At 51.3% G+C, this 18,885-nt stretch overlaps 1 protein-coding gene across 8 annotated transcripts in view; it reads left to right on the forward strand.

Annotated features, from left to right (window-relative positions):
- MAP4 (microtubule associated protein 4) overlaps positions 1-18,885 on the forward strand; it is a 119,807-nt gene that overhangs the window by 92,546 nt on the left and 8,376 nt on the right. For 5 of the 8 annotated variants that reach the window (XM_085226806.1, XM_085226804.1, XM_085226808.1 and 2 more), the window contains 7 exons: positions 5,925-6,025; positions 6,890-7,102; positions 9,670-9,844; positions 12,803-12,862; positions 13,004-13,335; positions 15,691-15,819; positions 17,111-17,203. In XM_085226806.1, coding sequence (XP_085082932.1) covers positions 5,925-6,025; positions 6,890-7,102; positions 9,670-9,844; positions 12,803-12,862; positions 13,004-13,335; positions 15,691-15,819; positions 17,111-17,203 — 1,103 coding nt within the window. The remainder of the gene's footprint in view (positions 1-5,924; positions 6,026-6,889; positions 7,103-9,669; positions 9,845-12,802; positions 12,863-13,003; positions 13,336-15,690; positions 15,820-17,110; positions 17,204-18,885) is intronic. The other 3 variants (XM_085226810.1, XM_085226809.1, XM_085226811.1) reach the window with 3 other exon arrangements.

Raw genomic sequence — 18,885 nt, forward strand, 5'->3', positions numbered from 1 at the left:
CACCGAGATGTAAGCATCCCACTTGGAAGTTCTTTCCTCTCGTGGTCTGTGTTTTAAAAGCTGATGTATGGACCTTAGGGCACAGGTCTGAGTGTGAGCTGGTGCTGGCAGAGCTGACTGGGCTCTCCTAGGCAAGGCAGTGAGAGTGACTGCTTTATCCCCTGCCCCAAAAGGAGCAGCGAGGGCTCAGACAGGTCAGGTTTGCTTTGTGCAGAGCCTCACTAAGAAATCCACTCCGGATTTATTCTCTGCTGGAAGAAAATGTGGCTGGGTTTGATGACCTTTGTGGTCTTTTTCAGCCTTAATGATTCTACACACTGGAGCAGGTTGCCCAAGGAGGCTGTGGATGCCCCATCCATGCAAGCATCCAAGGCCAGGCTGGATGTGGCTCTGGGCAGCCTGGGCTGCTGGTTGGCGACCTGCACACAGCAGGGAGTTGGAACTGGATGAGAATTGTGCTCCTTTGCAACCCAGGCCATTCTATGAGTGTACGATTCTTAATGACTCTATGAAAATGTAGCAGTAGAAGCAATAGAATGTATTCTTTTGCTTCATATATCTACAGTGAAGAAAGAATTGTTGGAATGCAAAAGAAAACAGAGCAAAATTCCTTGGGTGTATGCAATGCTTCCAATTCCGTGCTGAGCTTTTGCTCCCCCTCTGCTGGCACAGGCAGAGTGCCATCAGTGTGCTGCAGGTTTGGGCTGATAGAGCTGGCTGGCCCTCCGTGCTGTGCTCCCTTATCACATCAGTATTGGCCGCAGAGCCCGGCCACAGCACGAGGCTGCATTGTTTCCTGTGCTGAACAATAGATCTGATTCATATGTGTGCGCTGTGGAAGCAGCCAGTGTGTGATTTCTTGCACATACCAAAAATGTCAGCCCCGATGGCATCCCGTACAAAAGCGATGCCGTTCCCCACTGCTTTTTTTCCACTTTCTTTGAATTTCCTCCAATTTCAAAGATTTTTTTGCTCTGAAACGTCTGCAATCTCAGGCACTGCTGCACCAGGCTCAGCCCTGACTGTCGCTCCCAATGCTCAGCCCAGCGTGTGTGCACCCACGAAGTCATCCTGGCTTTGTGAGCGCCGTTTCTCCGTCAGTCCATGAGCAGCAGAATGCTGTTCTTGTGTTCAGAGGACCATCTGAGCCATCCTTCCCTGCTGGGTGAGGCTGTGGTTGTCATCGCCCCATATTTAAATAAATTAAAGTTAATTATGGGATTAGGAAATAGCAGCCCCACTGCCTTGTAGCGAAGTAATGATGTTTGCTCAGGGGATGCTGGCGGTGTGGTGGCTGCTTTGCTGACATGGTTCCTTGCTGGATGAAATCATGCTTTGAATGAGAAGGAAGGGAAGTGAAGGACTGCGGGATGGAAGGGAAAATGAAGAGATGGGTGATGAACAGAGCCTGATACAGGGTCCCATAAAGTCCTGGTTTGGTGTTCAGCCTTAAGCACAGAACAGCATCGATGTCTGTTGGGAGCTGAGCTGGAAATGAATGTGGGAGATTGATAAGAAGGAAGGTTTGATAAGAAAATAGTTTATACTGAGGGCAGTGAGGCACTGCACAGGTTGCCCAGAGAGGTGGTGGTGCCCCATCCCTGCAGACACCCATGGTCAGGGCACGGGCTGTGAGCACTGATGGAGCTGTGGGTGCCCCTGTGCACTGCAGGGAGTGGGACCTGATGGCCTTGAAGGGTCTCTTCCAACTCAGACAGATCTAGGGTTAGCAGGATAGCAGGACAAGGGGAATGGTTGGAAGGTGAGGGAGGGCAGATTTCAGTTGGATGTGAGGGGGAAGTTGTTTGCTGTGAGAGTGGGGAGGTGCTGGAACAGCTGCCCAGAGAGGCTGTGGATCCCCGTCCATCCCTGGAGGTGTTCAAGGCCAGGTTGGATGGGGCCCTGGGCAGCCTGGGCTGCTGTGAGATGTGGATGTTGGTGGCCCTGCATTGGTGGGGGGTTGGAGCTTCGTGATCCTTGAGGTCCCTTCCAACCCAACCATTCTGTGATTCTGTGATTCAGGATTCATTGATTCAGTGATCCAAGGTGTTGTGTTGGTTCCAGTGCTCACATGTACTCCTTAGAACCATTGCCATGGAGGCACAGGCTCAGCTCTGGAAGCGCACTGAAGTGGGGGGAGCACAGAGGAGCAGCAGGGCAATGCAGAATTTGCTCTATCCAATCAAGTGATTGTGCTCTTTGTATCTGTTACAGTTTCCACGGAAATAAATAAGAGGCATTACTTCTGGGGTCACTTCCATGTGTTGGTTACTCTAACTAAACCTGCCTGCAGGCTGTGCCGTGCAGCAGATACGGCAAGGAGCCGGTTTGTAGGAGGGCAATTTATGATGTAGGGCTTCCTTTCCCACGTACAAGTAGTAACAAATCAGCCTGGGCTGCGCCAGGCCGGCGATGAGGATTTCTGCTGTGCTCCTTCAGTTCTGATCACAACACCAAACGTAACATTGATATTTGGTGCCACAGCAAATTACAGAATCCTTGTGGTTGGAAAAGCCCCCAGAGATCTCCAGTACAGCTCCTCCCAGCCCCACGCACACTGCCCACATCTCCCAGTGCCACGTCCCACGTTCCTGGAACAGCCCCGGATAGTGACCCCAAGCCCTGGCAGCCGTGCCTGTGCCCAAGCACTCTTTGGACAAGAAATGGTGCTCTCTTCTGCGTGGGTGTCACTGGGAGATGCTCTTCTGCATGGAAGACGCTTTGGTTGGCCTTCCCTGGGGAGGAAAGAAGCAGACGGTTGTATTTTGGGTTGCATTTCTGCTTAAATGATGAGTGCTATGTGAGTAGGATGGCTGAAGAGGAAAGCTCGTGCCTCTGTGATATTTTGGGCAAAACCAGTGTCGAACGAGGGCTGTTTCTGATTCTGAGGTTGTTTACGTTAAAGAGAGAGAGTAAAGATGGCCACTGCCTTATTGCTTAATCTATTTCTCTTAATGGATTTGCTGTTGATGACTCTAATCCGTAGGAGAATTCTGGGGCTGTTGCAGTGAATGGTGTTTAGCTCGGCTTAGCCTGCTGATATCCCTCACTGGGGATTGGGGCTGAGCGCCTGGCCTCGCTCACAGCTGCGGGTGCAAATCCACCCCAGAGCTGGCCCAGGCCTGGGGGGGGGTGCAGACCCCATAAAGTGGGGCAGGGGGGACAGGAGTGGGTTGCTGTAGTCTGTGGTCCCCACTGAAAGGCGCTTGGCTTCTTTTTGCCCCATCCCTGGATGGAGCCCTGGGCACCTGAGCTGTGTCTGGTCAGGGGCTGGCAGCCCTGCCTATGGTTGGAGCTGGGTGGTCTTGGAGGTCCCTTCCAACCCAACCGTGCTGTGATTCTAACTAGCCAACAAACTGGGAAGAAAGGAAAACAAGCCCTGGCAGCACTGATTTTCTCAATGCATGGTGTGTGGTCACCACTCTCGCTTATCTTCCCTTTCACTTTGCAGCTTTTGCTCACCATGGTAGCAGGAAATAGAGCTGCTTGCTTGTGGCCCTCAAAAATGAGCTTAAGGTGCTTCATGGTGGGGTCTTTCTCTGTTCCTTTCAACTTGGAGAATGAATTTTTGGGAGTACTTGCATGAGTTGCTGCGTGGTGCTTGGGAAATGGCACCCAGGGGTTTTGTTCTGCATCAGTTCCATGATCCATGAAACAGAGCAGTATGGATGAAATGTAAGAATTCTGATAGGGGAAGAGAACCAAGTAGGCAAAAAAACTCCATCCATTTATAAGTACATCAAATATTGGAGGAGAAGCCCCTTGGGGTACTCGGAGGACACCATGGCAAAGCCTTGAGCAGCCTGCTGTAATTTGGAGCTGTTTTTAGCTGGGAGTTGGTCTGAACGACCTCCAGACATCCCTTCCAGCCTGCATCCTTCTGCCATCCTAATGTTAAACGGATACGTGGGCTGCAAAGCTGTAGGAGAAGCTCATGGGAGGCTGCAGGGGGCCTGGGGAGCCTCCAGGCTGCAGGTCACAGGGTGCTGGGGATGGTGGGTTGTTTTTTTTTCCTTATGTTTTGGAAAACTCCCTGTGGTTACTCTGCTTGTAAGCAGGACTTGGTTTTGGGACAAGGTCAGGAGCTACGTGTGGTGTGGGCATCCTCCTCTGCATAACACAGGGCCCTGTAGACTGACCTGAGTTGCAAAGGACCTCAGTGCTCATCCAGTTCCAACCCCCTGCTGTGTGCAGGTCACCAACCAGCAGCCCAGGCTGCCCAGAGCCACATCCAGCCTGGCCTTGGATGCCTGCAGGGATGGGGCATCCACAGCCTCCTTGGGCAACCTGTGTCCACCAGCACCCCAAGGAGGTCCCATGTGCTGTGTCTCTGCTCGGAGCCAATGTCCTTGGAGTACTGCTGAGGTTTGCTGTCACGCGGGGGGAGCTGAAGGGCTCTTCAGTAACTCTTGCAGACTAATGAACACATCTGATTAAGGTTTGGCAGCTTTTGCCAATATTCCCCACAGCGAGCACGAATTCCCAGGCGGTTCAGTGCTCCGGATGGCAGAGAGCCCCCTCCTCATTAATGGGTGGATGGGAGCAAGCAGACTGGTGAGCGTGTTGGGCTGGTAATGCATGGAGGCAGCACAGAATGGTTCCTCTGCCATCCCTGGGGCTGTGTGTGGGCAGGACCCCTTATTGGGTGGGACCCCTTAATGGGGCTGCCATGAGCGGAGCCCTCAACCATCTGGGTTCCCTCCCCCATCCTCAGTGCTGTTCCCAGGTGTGGGTCCGTAACCTGGGCCATCACCCCATCCATGCATTGCTCCATCCGCAGGTGACGCTGCTGTTCTGCATTAAAGAACTCTGCTCTGTTGGTTGTGTAGGAGCTCTGTGCTCACCCGGTTGCTTGGTGTGTTTGCTGGGGCTGCTCGGAGGGGTCCTGTGCTGTGGTCTGTAGCTGGTAAGGTAACATAGAGCAACGTCTTCTGACGCACTGCAAAGCTTGGCAGCTGCTGGAGTTGGAATCCTGAAGCTTCAGTAATCCACATCCCAAGCAGACAAATGGATTCTGTTGGGTGGCTTTAGAGTTGCCATCAAGGGAAAGGTTTTGTGCACCACTGAGTGGCTGAAATAGCAGCAGTAATGACAGTGCAGGGGTGGAAGGTCGTTCCAGTGGTGGCTGATGGCTGAGAGGGGCGGATTCCAAACCCAGCTCTGCAGTGTGAGCTCTGTGGGCATGGGGTGGATGGGCACAGGGCTGTGGTTCCGCAGCACGTTGGCCGACAGCAGGCACTCCTCCTGGTGTTACTGTGGGTAAGATGGGTGAGAGAGATGAGGAGAAGTGGGGATTATTGAAATTCGGTGGGGAGAAGAAGTAGAAGGGAGCCAACATAGATTAGCTGCAAACCAGGGCTTCGTGGAACCGCTGAGCCGTCTCTGAGCGAGAAAACAGGAAGAGAATCATCGATTTTGCAGAGATGCAGAAAACAACGTCCCTCTGTTGGGGTTGTTTGCTGCTGTCCCTTGGCTGCAGACAATCCCTCGCCTTGTTGTGGGAAGCGGCACTGATGGGCTCTGTCTGAGCTGCAGGTGATGGGGATGAGCATCAGTGCTCTGTGCTGGGAGACAGGCTGGGAGATGGCAGAGCTTCATTCCAAAATGTAATAGCATTGAAGGATGGGAAGTTTGCTGGTTTTGCTTAACCAAGAGGTTCCCTTCGGCGACTCCTCGAGCCGAGCAATTGGATGCTGATGGCATCTGGATGTGTGTTTGTTGGCCTCGTCCTGTCACAGGGAGGATGTTCTTCCCCTGGGTGTTCTGGTTTGGGGACATTTTCCCAAAAATAGCCAACCCATAACCATTTCTGTTCTCTTTCCCCTTGTTATGGTAATGAATAACAGGGAAAAAACCAAACCGCCCAGCCAACCAAACCAACAAAAAAGGCTCAAACTGAAGTCTCCATTCTTCTTTTTTGCCAGCAAAACCAGAGGAGCCCAAAGCAGCCGATGTCGTGACAGGGAACGACATCACAGCACCCCCCAACAAGGAGCTGCCCCCGAGCCCTGAGAAGAAGACAAAGGTAAGAGGACAAAGACCTCCCACCTCCTCCTCTGTGCTTCCATGGTTCCCTTTGCTGGCTTTGCTGCTTCTTAAGCCACAGCCACGAGTTCTGTTTTCTGAGCCGCCACTGGGGAACCGTTTTGTTGAAGCAAACGCCTTCAGTTCTGCAGTTGCAGCCTGTAGCAGAGTTGGCTGAAAAAGGGTGTAACGATTTGGGGTGAGCTTTTATTTCAAAGGTTGACATCTGCCATGCAGAAGTGGTAAAGGTATTCGGTGACAAGTGTGCTGTGCTGATACTCTCCTTGTTGGCAGCATTACATTTACAATGTAATTACATTACAATTAGCACGGAGATGTCCTGCTAAGGACCCCACACTCCCTCCCCTGATGAAGCATGGCAGAGCTCTGCCTCCAGCAGCATGCAGCCCTTGGCACGGCCCACATTCCTGCAGTTAGCACAGGGCAGGGAGCACTGGGCCACTGGAGTCGATGGGCTCAGATCTACAGCTTGCCATCCGCTGTGTGCATGCAATTTGGAAAGCAGCATCTTGCCTCCTGCATGCAGGACTGGATGCCAGGAGCAGCCATCACTAATCCCAGCTTTAGCAGCGCTTCCTTCTGTTGCTTCGGATGTCGCTGGAATCAATTTTTAGCAAACTGAATGGCAAAACTCCACTGGGCTCTGAAGGCACCGGAGCTGCTTCGTTGTCATCTCCGTTAGGCTCAGAAAATAGAAAGCTAATTCTTTTTCTTTCATTTTAATTACCGTTTTCTTATGTTCTTGCAGCTTGATATTTCAGTTTACCATGCGCTCTTTTTTTTTGTCGTGTTTTCTTTTGTTTTTCTTTCGATCCCGGATTTTGCTTTTTGAAAACCCATAAAGCCTGCAGCATCCACACCAGCAGCAAAGCCCACGGCAACGAAAGCCAGGCCCGCGGCCGCCACCAGCCCCAAACGGCCGGCCTCTGCCACTCCTGGCCCCCACAAAAAGCCCACCAGCCCCACGGCGGGCCCTCCTGCCACCACCACTCCCAAGCGCCCGGCCAGCAGCACCACGCGGCCCTCCACCCTCACTCCAAAAGAGATTAAGCCAAAGGTAAGTACTGCCGTGCCGTTGTGGGGAGCTCCGAGAGCTTCACGTGCCCCCAGTTCTGCCCAGAAGTCAAAACGAACGCTGATCGTGGAAGGATAAGGCAGCAAATGGGATTTACTGTGTTGAGAGGCGTGCGGTTGTTGGGCACTGAGGAACTGGTGCTGCCCAGAGCTGTGGGTGCCCATCCCTGGAGGTGCCCGAGGACGTGGGGGGGTCCTGGGCAGCCTGAGCTGTGAGGCAGCCAGCTCATGGCAGAGGGTGGGTCTGGAAGTGGCTCTCAGGATCTTTCCAGCCCAACCATTCTGGGATTCTTTGGCTCTGTGGTCTTAAAGAACCCTTCCAATCCAACCATCCTATGGCTCTATGATCTTTAAGGACCTTTCCAGCCCAACCATCCTATGGCTCTATGATCTTTAAAGACCTTTCCAGCCCAACCATCCTATGGCTCTATGATCTTTAAGATCCCTTCCAACCCAACCATCCTATGGCTCTATGATCTTTAAGGACCTTTCCAACCCAACCATCCTATGGCTCTATGATCTTTAAGGACCTTTCCAGCTCAGCCATCCTATGGCTCTACGATCTTTAAGGACCTTTCCAGCCCAACCATCCTATAGCTCTACGATCTTTAAGGACCTTTCCAGCCCAACCATCCTATGGCTCTATGATCTTTAAGGACCTTTCCAACCCAACCATCCTATGGCTCTACGATCTTTAAGGACCTTTCCAGCCCAACCATCCTATGGCTCTATGATCTTTAAGGACCTTTCCAGCCCAACCATCCTATGGCTCTATGATCTTTAAAATCCCTTCCAACCCAACCATCCTATGGCTCTATGATCTTTAAGGACCTTTCCAACCCAACCCATTCTATAGCTCTATGATCTTTAAGGACCTTTCCAGCCCAACTATCCTATGGCTCTATGATCTTTAAGGACCTTTCCAGCCCAACCATCCTATGGCTCTATGATCTTTAAGGACCTTTCCAGCCCAACCATCCTATGGCTCTATGATCTTTAAAGACCTTTCCAGCCCAACCATCCTATGGCTCTATGATCTTTAAGATCCCTTCCAACCCAACCATCCTATGGCTCTATGATCTTTAAGGACCTTTCCAACCCAACCATCCTATGGCTCTATGATCTTTAAGGACCTTTCCAGCTCAGCCATCCTATGGCTCTACGATCTTTAAGGACCTTTCCAGCCCAACCATCCTATAGCTCTACGATCTTTAAGGACCTTTCCAGCCCAACCATCCTATGGCTCTATGATCTTTAAGGACCTTTCCAACCCAACCATCCTATGGCTCTACGATCTTTAAGGACCTTTCCAGCCCAACCATCCTATGGCTCTATGATCTTTAAGGACCTTTCCAGCCCAACCATCCTATGGCTCTATGATCTTTAAGATCCCTTCCAACCCAACCCATCCTATGGCTCTATGATCTTTAAGCCATTCTTTTAATGGCTTAACAGCCATTCTGGGATTCTTTGGCTCTGTGATCTTAAAGGACCCTTCCAATCTAACCCAACCATTCTCTGGTTCTATGGTCTTTAAGGACCCTTCCAACCCAACCATCCTATGGCTCTATGATCACGTAGGTCCTTTCCAACCCGACAATTCTGTGTTTCTATGATTACTGACATTAGCTTGCATTAACCCACATAGAGCATCAGGTCTCAGGCATTTAGTTCTCACAAAGGTGATATGAAACTTGACTGCAGTCCCATGATTTTCCTTGTGAGCTGTCACAAAGCAGCAATATATTTTTCTGTTTCTCTATTTCTTGTCATTTTGAAATACAGATACACTGCAAACTCAAGATAACTGTTAAATCCAAACAAAAGCATGGGAAAACTGGATGGGGAACTTCAATATTAATATTGAAGGAGGAAAAACAGTTCGAACACTTCAGTATTTCCCACTGGTTATTTCTGTACAAAGGGCTGGAACTGGATGATCTTTAAGGTCCCTTCCAGCTTATGTCCTTCTACAGTTCTTCAGCCATTGTAGAACTATGCAGAGATAACTGGTACATTTATGGGCTTAGCAAACATCGTAGATTTGCAATTCTCCTCTAAGAGATCATCTGTGGACAGTTCTTAAAGCGTTTCATCTGAAAGCTCAAGTAAGGCATCCATGCACAGTGTTAACATCAGGGAATGTCCCTTGGATTTTCCCTACCCTGACTTCTGCATCGTGCAGACCTGGACTTACAGGCATGGAAATGTGGAGCATCCCTCCCCAGCCCTTCACATTCAAACCATGTAGGAATGGAATCAGCTTTTGCCTGAAATCCTGTTGATATTAAGTCGAATTTTAAGGTCTGGTGAATTTTCTGCTCTCAATGAAGTTGACAAATGAAACTTTCATCTCCTATCTCTGCTTTAATACACATTTGGCCAAGGTCCTATCTGTGTCTTACTTGTGTTCAAGGATTTACCTTCTAGACTTAAGAATACCTTCTACGTGAGAAAAATAAACCTATTTATTTCATGCTTTCTGCTGGCAGACACTTTGAAGAGGCCGTCAGTCAGCTGCTGGCTGTAACAGAACCTGTCCATTTCCAGGTCACAGATGCAAAGAGCCCAGATAAGAGGACCTCGCTCTCAAAGCCTCCATCATCTGCTCCTCGTGCTGCTGCCAGGAGCACCACTGCCACTCCTCGGACAACGGCCACCTCCCCTGTGACTGCAGCTGCTGGGGCAAAGAGCACCACTGCCTCCCCGCCCAAGAGGCCAACATGTAAGCATGCCCTCCTTTGTTTCCAGCAGGTCTCTTTCTATCCAGCTGCTGGTTTTTGGTTGAGTAGCACCAGCAGTTCACGCAAAGGGATGTGTCCATCATGTTGCTGCGTTCAGTAGTCGTTGTGTTGTCATCACCCTGTGAGTCCCAGTTGATTAAAATAGTCTCTTAATAAGCAAGCAAGGTTGATTCGTGGTTAATGCAACTACTGAGCATGTTTGATTTACGAGTAAGGACTCAGCTGCTGTCTGAAGTCTGTCTCCAGCTGGAGTCTGGTGGCTCTTCCCTTTGACCAATGCTTGGAGAGCTTAGAAATCACATCAGCTTCAACTGAAACCTGTGTCCATCCAGGGCACTGCTGCCACGAGGGAACTTCCCATGAGTTTAACACAGCCAACACAGCAACATGTTGGCCTCCTGAAAGCATTATTTTCACCCATCTCAGTAGTTTGAGAGATTTAACTTCAGATGAAAACGTATTGAAATGTTCTCATGTGGTTGGACCTCATCATCACTTATCAGAATGCCATGGAATCACAGGATGCCTTGGGTTGGTTCCAACCCTTAGATTTGCCAATGAACTTCTAAAAACTAATGCACATTAATTGCTTTGCTCTATGAGTCCCAGAGCATGAATTTATAACCCGTATTTCCTGAAAGAGGAATGGTGTTATAACTGTGCTGAAAGATATTACACTAGATGTACATCCCACGCTTTTTTTGCTCGGGGGGAAAATATAATTAATCCTGTGCAGAGGAAGTGTTGCACTTTGCAAGAGCTGTGTGTCTTAACTCATCCTGTGGACGTTCTGTTAGAATTCCTTTTGTTTGCTCTGTTATGCAAACTGCAGCACAGAATGCTTGACACATTTTAATGAGTTCAGCTGAGTTAATTCCTCCTTCCAAAACTGAGATGCAGACAAAGGAGAAGTGTCATCTGCTGACATCTGAAAGGAGATGGAGTCACTGATGCAGAGACAGAGGGAAGTCGTTCCAAGTGACAAGATGTGCAGTGGAAGGGGCTCCTGTGCTACTGGGGGTGTGGGACATGGCCAGTGTACAGAGGGGAAACTGGTGATGGAGACTTGAGGGCAGCTGGAGGAGCTCCACCAGGAACTAAAGCTGTCCTGGGTCTGGGAATGCAGAGGGGAGGCAGGGTTGGTGGAAGAGCCCCATCCCTGGAGGTGCTCGAGGCCAGGTTGCATGGGACCCTGGGCACCTCCTCTGGTGTTTGGTTTGGGGTTGGCAGCCCTGCCTGCAGCATTGGGCTGGAAGAAGGGGGTCTTTGAGGTCCCTTCCAACCCAGCCACTCTGTGACTCTGTGAAAGAAGGGAGACTTCTTTTGGAAGGGGACAAAGTGATGGTGCTGTGAAGCCGTGATCCACTGCAGGTCAGGCAGAGCAGATGCAGCTCCAGCAGGGTCCAATGGAGAGGATGGAGAGCTGGGTCTCATCACAGCCTAGCATCAAGCCAGATAATAACTTTCTGGCTGAAGATGACATTTCAGAAGGACACCTGCTCTTGATTTTCACATGTTAAAACCCACACCCTGCCACATCCCTGTGGCTTGCCCAAATGTTTTATCATTCTCACTGTATAAACGTGTGGATGGTGGCTTCTTTGGAAGTTGCACGGCATCACTTCTTTGGGTGCTGGCAGTCACTCTCCCTACCAAAGAAGAGGTCTGAGTTACGTTCAGTGCTTGTCCCACCATTACAGACTATTTTCCCAGTACTGGGTCTTCAGCTGACGTGAGTGGGCTTCCAGCACCTGGTCCTTGCTGACACGAGCAGAAATAATCACAGCTCTTTCTGTGTCAGCGTTTGCTCCTCACACCTTCATTCTGGGCTGCCCTGCCCTGCTGCCAGCAATCCTAGTCCTGGGGTCTGCAGGAGGGAGATCCATTTGGTTCGAGAGGACCTTGTTATGTGATCGGCTTTAATTAGCTATCTGTCCTTAAGGCCTTATTAAATTATTCCGGTGTGTTTCATCTCATTAGCCTGTGTCTTATCTGTGGTGTTTAACTGAGTGCTTTTAGTCTGGATGGAATGACCAGGATGACCTGACCTATCGTTATCTGCCCCTTTTTTCTGAGCTGATGTGCCATGAAATTCCCCCTCGGCCCCTGGAGAGTACCAAAAAACCTAAGATTGTTACAGGAAATTAAGCGTTATCATAATCAACCCATTCAAATAAGGTTCTGTTTGTGTATTTCAGTCCATGATTTTTTACCTTGATGGTAAAAAATGTGCACGGTTTTGTTCTGCTGTGAGAAAAGATGTGTTCCTGGTTTAGTGACCTCTGCCTGGGTGGGATGTAATCAGGTCAGCATCACTGGCCTTTGCCCAGAGGCACATTTTCACTTTAGTGATTGATTTTATTTTTATATGGTTATAACAGGCCCCAAAATGCGCAATAACCTCTGTGCAAGGAAATTGGCTGACAGTGATCTACCAGTGACACCAAGGTTATGGGTGGACAAACGTTTGTTTTTGCTGTTAGTTAAAGAAAGGCTTTAGAAAGCAGTGAACGTAATGCTGGAGTGAGTGCCATCAGATTGTGGAAGTTATTTTAGGGATAGAAGCAGTGTGTGGTGACCTCTGGGGGAGGCTGTGCTGCTCACCTGCACTCGTTGGCTTTTCCCACTGAAGTATCATAGAATCATGGAATCACAGAACAGCCTGGGTTGCAAAGGAGCACAGTGCTCATCCAGTTCCAACCCCCTGCTGTGTGCAGGTCGCCAACCAGCAGCCCAGGCTGCCCAGAGCCACATCCAGCCTGGCCTTGGATGCCTGCAGGGATGGGGCATCCACAGCCTCCTTGGGCAACCTGTGCCACTGCCTCACCACCCTCTGCATGAAAAACTTCCTCCTCACATCCAACCTAAACCTCCCCTGCCTCATTTCAAACCATTCCCCTTGTCCTATCAGTGCTAACCACACGTTCTGCATTGGGCAGCCATCAAGACCGATGCAAAGCCTGCAGATGCCAAGAAGACCACTGCGAAGTCCCCATCAGGTAACTCCGCTGTTTCCATCTACTCAAATCCTTTGTTTGCGGCCTCTCTGTGCCTTCCTGGCCCCGGGGCGCTTTGTGGCCGTGCCATCTGACCCCCCCTCCTTTCCCATCCTCCCTCCACTGTCCCTGTGCTCATTGCAGCAGACCTGGCCCGCCCTAAGAGCGCTGCTGGAAGCGCTGTGAAGAGCAGTTCCACCACCCCCAGCACCACCACCGGCACCACCAGCACCGCAGCCGTGCCCGGCGCAGCCGCCAGCCGCCCCAAACCCAAACCTGCAGCAGCCAAACCCACCACCACCACCTCCAGCACCGCTGCGGATGCAAAGAAACCACCTGCAAAGGCTGCAGCCAAACCCAGCGCCGCCCCCAAACCGCTGCGCCCACCCAGCAGTGCTGCTGCTCCAGACCTGAAAAACGTCCGTTCCAAAATCGGCTCGACGGATAACATCAAGCATCAGCCTGGTGGAGGAAAGGTACGTTCCTTCCAACTTGAGAACTGCGTGCTCTCTGAAACTGTAGCTCTCAAGTGTTCTGGGTGCTCGTTGCTGGTGTTGGTGGCTGTATCCTCGCTGCTCTTCTCGTGTTTACGCCCTGCAGAGCTCCTCTTTGGGTTCTTGGTTTGTGCACAAGGCATTAACAAAGCAGTGAGAGTGGTGTACGGAAGGAATCCACCAGAAAAGCCTTCCTGGCACACGTACAGGAATTCACAGTGTTGTGGTTCCGTGTTTGCTGTACATCCTGACATAGAAAGTAGTTGGTTTTGGGAGCCTTGCCTATGTTCCAAAATGTTGCCTTTGGAAAGAGGATTTGAGTCTGCTGGATGGTACAGAGGTGAAGTAACACACTGTGATGCAGGAAATCTGGATTCAGGAGCAAGTCCCACAGATCCTTCCCCAGGTGTAGGGGCAGGGACCGTGCTCAACGTGTCAGACCTAAAGCTGAAGTTAATCTGCACCTATTGCTCTTACATAGAACCGTAGAACCACAGAATCATTGTGGTTGGAAAAGACCTCTAAGGTCATCTAATCCAGCCATCAACCCATGCCCACTAAGCCATGTCCCTAAAGGTAGGGATTCCAGCTTTCCCAGCAAAGGACATCTGTACCCACACCAATTCAAGGGATGTGCTGTGAGCTCTGTTGGCAGAGCTTTTGTGGTCCCACCAACATGGTCACTGGTTAAGGATGGGATGCAGGTTCTCCACGTGCAGCTGCAGCCCACAGGGTCATAGAATGATAGAGTTGTGAAGGTTGGAAAAGACCACCGAGCCCAAGCATCAACCCTTCCCACCATGCCCACTGTGTCCCCAAGTGCCACTTCTGCCCTTTGGATGATTCATGGTGGCCACAATAAAAGAAGTGTTGGATGAGCTGTAGGGAGCAGTACGTGCATAGATAACACTTGAGGCTCTCCATCAGTAATGGGCTTAAATTGCATTTTCACTGCCGTGTAAATGGTGCAGGTTTGGGGATATGCTGTAGCCCTCTTCTGAGGGCTTTAATCGTTTTGTGGATATCCTTCATCATAAAAGCTTTATTGGATATCGCCTAGCAGGTACACCCATCATTGCCCAGCAGAATCAGTCAGCAGCTTGTCTACAGTCAGAGGGCTTCAGGTTCCACAAAGTGGAACGAATTCACCCACTTACCTTTGCTGCAGCTCTGCTGGAATGAATGGAGATGGGACCTACAGCTTCCATCTGACGCCAAGGGAGCGCAGCTGGTGCTGGGAGCCCAAATCTCTTTGGCACATGGAAGTCAGGGTGTTGTTTTGTGGGGCTGTGCGTCACGGAGCATCGATGTGTGCGTGGAATTGCCCTGCAGTTACGAGTCTGTGAGCTGTGCTCTACTGCAGCGTGGTCCCCTGAGCTTGGAGGTGTGGGAGATAAACGTTCGCTCCACAAAACAGTTTCTGGAAGTGACAGTAAGAAGAACTGCAGAACTTTGAGGCGAGCAGAATGGGGACCCTTCCCAGTACAACACGCTGCAAATTGAAACCAGACTGATGTTCAGAAATGCTTCTGGTATCTGCTCAGAAAGGACACGTACGGCTGCTCTGTGGTTTAAACCATGGTGGGGCTTGGAGGGTTGCAGTGCTCTGTGGCTTGCAGGGTTACTGTGTTGGTTCAAGGGGATGTGCTTCCACGTTCTGTTTGACTGCCCTTTATTTTGTTGCCGTTTTCATAGAGGTGCTAAATTTGACTTCTGAGGAAAGCTGTCCTTTTTGTACTCTTCTTTATGCTGGGTGCTTCCAGGGCATCAGAACGCCTCAGTGCCGAGTGCTGAGGCTTTGCTTCCTGGTGGGTCAGGGAATGCAGGACAAACTGCTGCTCACCTGGATCCAGAGCAGCAGACGAGTGGGTAATCTCAGGCAGTTGGTGAATTTTTCTATTATTGTACGTTTTTATTCCATCTTCTGTTTAATGGGATTAGCTATATTCACCCGCATTGGGTTAGCTGCAAAATTACAGCAGCTCTTCATTCCCAAGCCTGAGTCCAGGCAGTGTGGGGCTGAGAGTGGGAGCACGGCTGTGTGTGGGGTGGAAGCTGCAAGCAAAGCAGATGTGCCAGCTGTGTGGATCCCCCAGGTCTGCACGGTGCCCTCCATGGGAAGGAGGTGGTCCTGTGCTGCTGTTGGGTTAACCCAAGGTTGGGGTCAGTGTGTGATGGTGTCCTGTTGGACACCTGGCTGTGTGCTGGGCCTGGGCTGCGTTGCTCAGGTCTCTGGGGTTGGCAGCTGTGCTGTGTGTATGGGGAGCCGGGATTCCCTGCCTTCCTGCCCGTGCCTTTGCTGTTGCTGGTTGAAACCATCCATTTGTCTCCATCTAGGGGAAGGTAGAGAAAAAGCCAGAATCAACCGCTGCTGCCCGAAAGTCTGAGCCCAATGCGGTCCCTAAAATGGCTCCAACTAAAACAGCCGTAACAAAAGAGGGTGTCCCAAAACAGCCCAATGGGAAAGTGAGTTTCTTTCAGACTTTTCTCTATGGGAGATGAAGGACAACATTTCCATTTTGAGTCACTTTCCCTTCTCTTCAGCTCTCCTGCTTTCTCCTGTCAGTGTCACTGTCCCTTGCACAACACTCCTCCAGCTCTTCCCTGGGATGTGCTCAGTAAAACACCTGGAGATCACGATGGTAGTGATGTCTGCATTCTGTGAGCGTTTCCAGAGTAGAGTTCTCCATTTGCACTTCTAGCCCTCATTTTGAGTCGGAAGAGCCTCAGGACCACCTTTCCCTTAAGACCACTTTTCCTACACGGCGCTCATTTGGCGAGAGCCGCAGTGCATTGCTGTGGGTATTGCAGAGCATTAAGGGCTCTTCCCTGCAATATTCCCATCCACTGCCTGCGAGCAGCTCGGTGTGGTGGGCAGCCACCACTGCCCCAGCTCAGGTGGACTCGGGGAGAGCCTGTAATGAGCAGACAGGGTTTGTGCTCCACGGAAGGCGGTAAACCTACATGAACTCAGTGGCCAAAGTGCATTTTTCAGAAAGGGTTGCACTGAATCCAGTCTTTCTGAACGGGACGAGTTGCTGGTGGAAACCTGCTGCAGTGAGAGTGTTCCGGTGCTTCCTTTCGTGCTTTGGGTTCATCTCCTCTTTGCAGCAAGTGCTGTGGGGTTCAGCTTTTGCCACGGGGAGTGCTGCTCAGCAGCTCCCACTGAGCGCTCGCTGTCACTAACCCCATGGACATCTGGCACTCCAACTCAGTTAATTAACCCCTGGGAATCACAGGCAGCCCGTGTAGTGCACTGCTTTGGGATTTGGTAAAAAAAAAAATAAAAAGGCCTGATGGTTTAAGGGGAAATAGTGCATCTCTTTAACGTAAGACTCATCGGATCAAGTGGGAGGGAGGTCGGGCAGCCTTCAGTGGGATGTGGGGTCTCTCAGCCCGGGCTTCACTGCCCACGGCTGCTGGAGGACATTCCCAGCCCCGCAGCCGATGTGTGAGCACAGCCCCGCTCCAGCCTGCGGGACACGGCAGCCCATGGCTCTGCTGGGCGACTTCGAGCCCCGTCCCCCCCCAGCTCCCCGGGCAGTGCCACACTCACACTAACACTGCGTGTGCAGCTCTTGTTCCGTTCACGTCTTCACTTCTCTCTCGCTCTCCTCTCCGTTGCTCCCACCCCCGTTTCTGCAGTTGCTGTGAGTTTAACACAGCTCCGTGTTTGTCGCCGTTCGGAGCGTCCTCTCCAGCCACAACGCTAACCGGTCCTCTCCCTTGTGTTGTTTTCCATTCTGTAACATTCCAGGTCCAGATAGTCTCCAAAAAAGCGAACTACAGCCATGTTCAGTCCAAGTGTGGTTCCAAGGACAATATTAAGCATGTCCCTGGAGGTGGGAATGTAAGTATGGACTCTGGGCGAGCTGTCTTTCTACTAACTCCTGCTCATGTACTGTGTTTCTGTATGTCAGTCCCATGGATGCTCTGCTCCTGCAGAACGGTGTGGCAGAATCTCAGGGCTCGTGCAAACAGCGTGGGCTGGAGACCCTCCCTCCCCATCGGTGGGTTCTGCGGGTGGGTGCTGCTGCACTGTGACAGCTGCAGCTCCTGACCTATTTCTCGCCTCGTTTACGCGGTATTAATTGAGCGAATGGAGATGTGCTCGATGCTGACCCCGCAGTTCCTGCGCTGTGGATCCCCTCTGCAGTCAGTGGAGGCTCATCAGTCCCTGACCTGCTTCTGCTGTCTGATATAGGATGAAATGAGGTGTGCTGAGTCAGATTCGTTTCCCTCTGTGTGTCACAAGAAGGGAGACTTCGGCAGAGGAGGGGAAGGCTGGGAGTCAGCCTTGGAGCTGCAATTAGCTTCTGACAGTGGAGGCTGCTGTAAAGGCTGCTGGTATCTCTGGCAGCAGAGCTGAGCTCGTTGAGTGCAAGGCTCATCTCGTGGTGTCCGTGTGCTTGGTTTGCTGGGCTGTATCCTGAAAGCATCTGGCAAAAGAAGACAAGGTAACTACACAGGTGCTAAATCATAGGATCATGGAATGGCCTGGGTTGCAAAGGCCCACAGTGCTCATCCAGTTCCAACCCCCTGCTGTGTGCAGGTCACCAACCAGCAGCCCAGGCTGCCCAGAGCCACATCCAGCCTGGCCTTGGATGCCTGCAGGGAGGTGGTGGTAGCCTGGCAGACACAGTCGGTGCTGTCCTGCTGTACTCGTGGTGGTTTTGGTGGATGCTTCCAAAAAGACACCGAAGTATTCGGCACAAAGAGCTCACTCTGTTGGTGTGTATGGATGCTGGGCTGAGGAGCAGTGCCAGCACATCTCGTGGTGCCCGACGGCCGTGGAACTCCAGGTGTCTCTGCGTGGTGTTGGCACTCAGTGCTGGGTTCTGTTGGACACCAGGCTCAGCAGCCCCAGCCCTGAGGTTGGTGCTGAGGCCGCTGCTCCGGGGAGCACGGTGTGTGTGGATGGGGCTGGGCACTGCTGCAGCACCAGTTAGAATCATAGGAGCACAGAACGGCCTGGGTTAAAAGGCCCACAGTGCTCATCCAGTCCCAACCCCTGCTGTGTGCAGGTCGCCAACCAGCAGCCCAGGCTGCCCAGAGCCACATCCAGCCTGGCCTTGGATGCCTGCGGGGATTCCTTCCTATTTCCATCACATCTGACAGAAATACAGCAGCACAAGGATGAATTTCCTGGGCAGAGCCTTTCTTCTGCTTTAGTGTTTTTCCCCCCTTCTTTTAAAGAAAGCAACAGTAAAGACGCAGATTTTCCACCATGCAGGTGGAGTGAGTATTGCTGAAGGTTTAATCAGATTTGGGCTTTGCATGTCGTTTCCCTACCCTTTGGCTTTAGCTGCATAGCTGGGTGAGGTGATGGGCAGAGATAGAAAATGTACCAAGAGATGAGGGTCACCCTTCCTACCAGAACCTCTGCATGGAGCGTCGGAGGCTAAACTGTGCCTGGCAGTGAGGTCTGATGTTTGGCTCTGCAGGCGCCAGCCCTGCTCGTCTCCCGCGGCAATCTGAGCTCAGCGACTCGTGTTAGAGTTGTTACACTTCCACTGAGGTAGAATTGTTTGG

This window comes from Meleagris gallopavo, chromosome 6 (genome assembly GCF_905368555.1).
Source record: "Meleagris gallopavo chromosome 6, MGAL_WU_HG_1.1, whole genome shotgun sequence".
NCBI classification, from domain to species: Eukaryota; Metazoa; Chordata; class Aves; order Galliformes; family Phasianidae; genus Meleagris; species Meleagris gallopavo.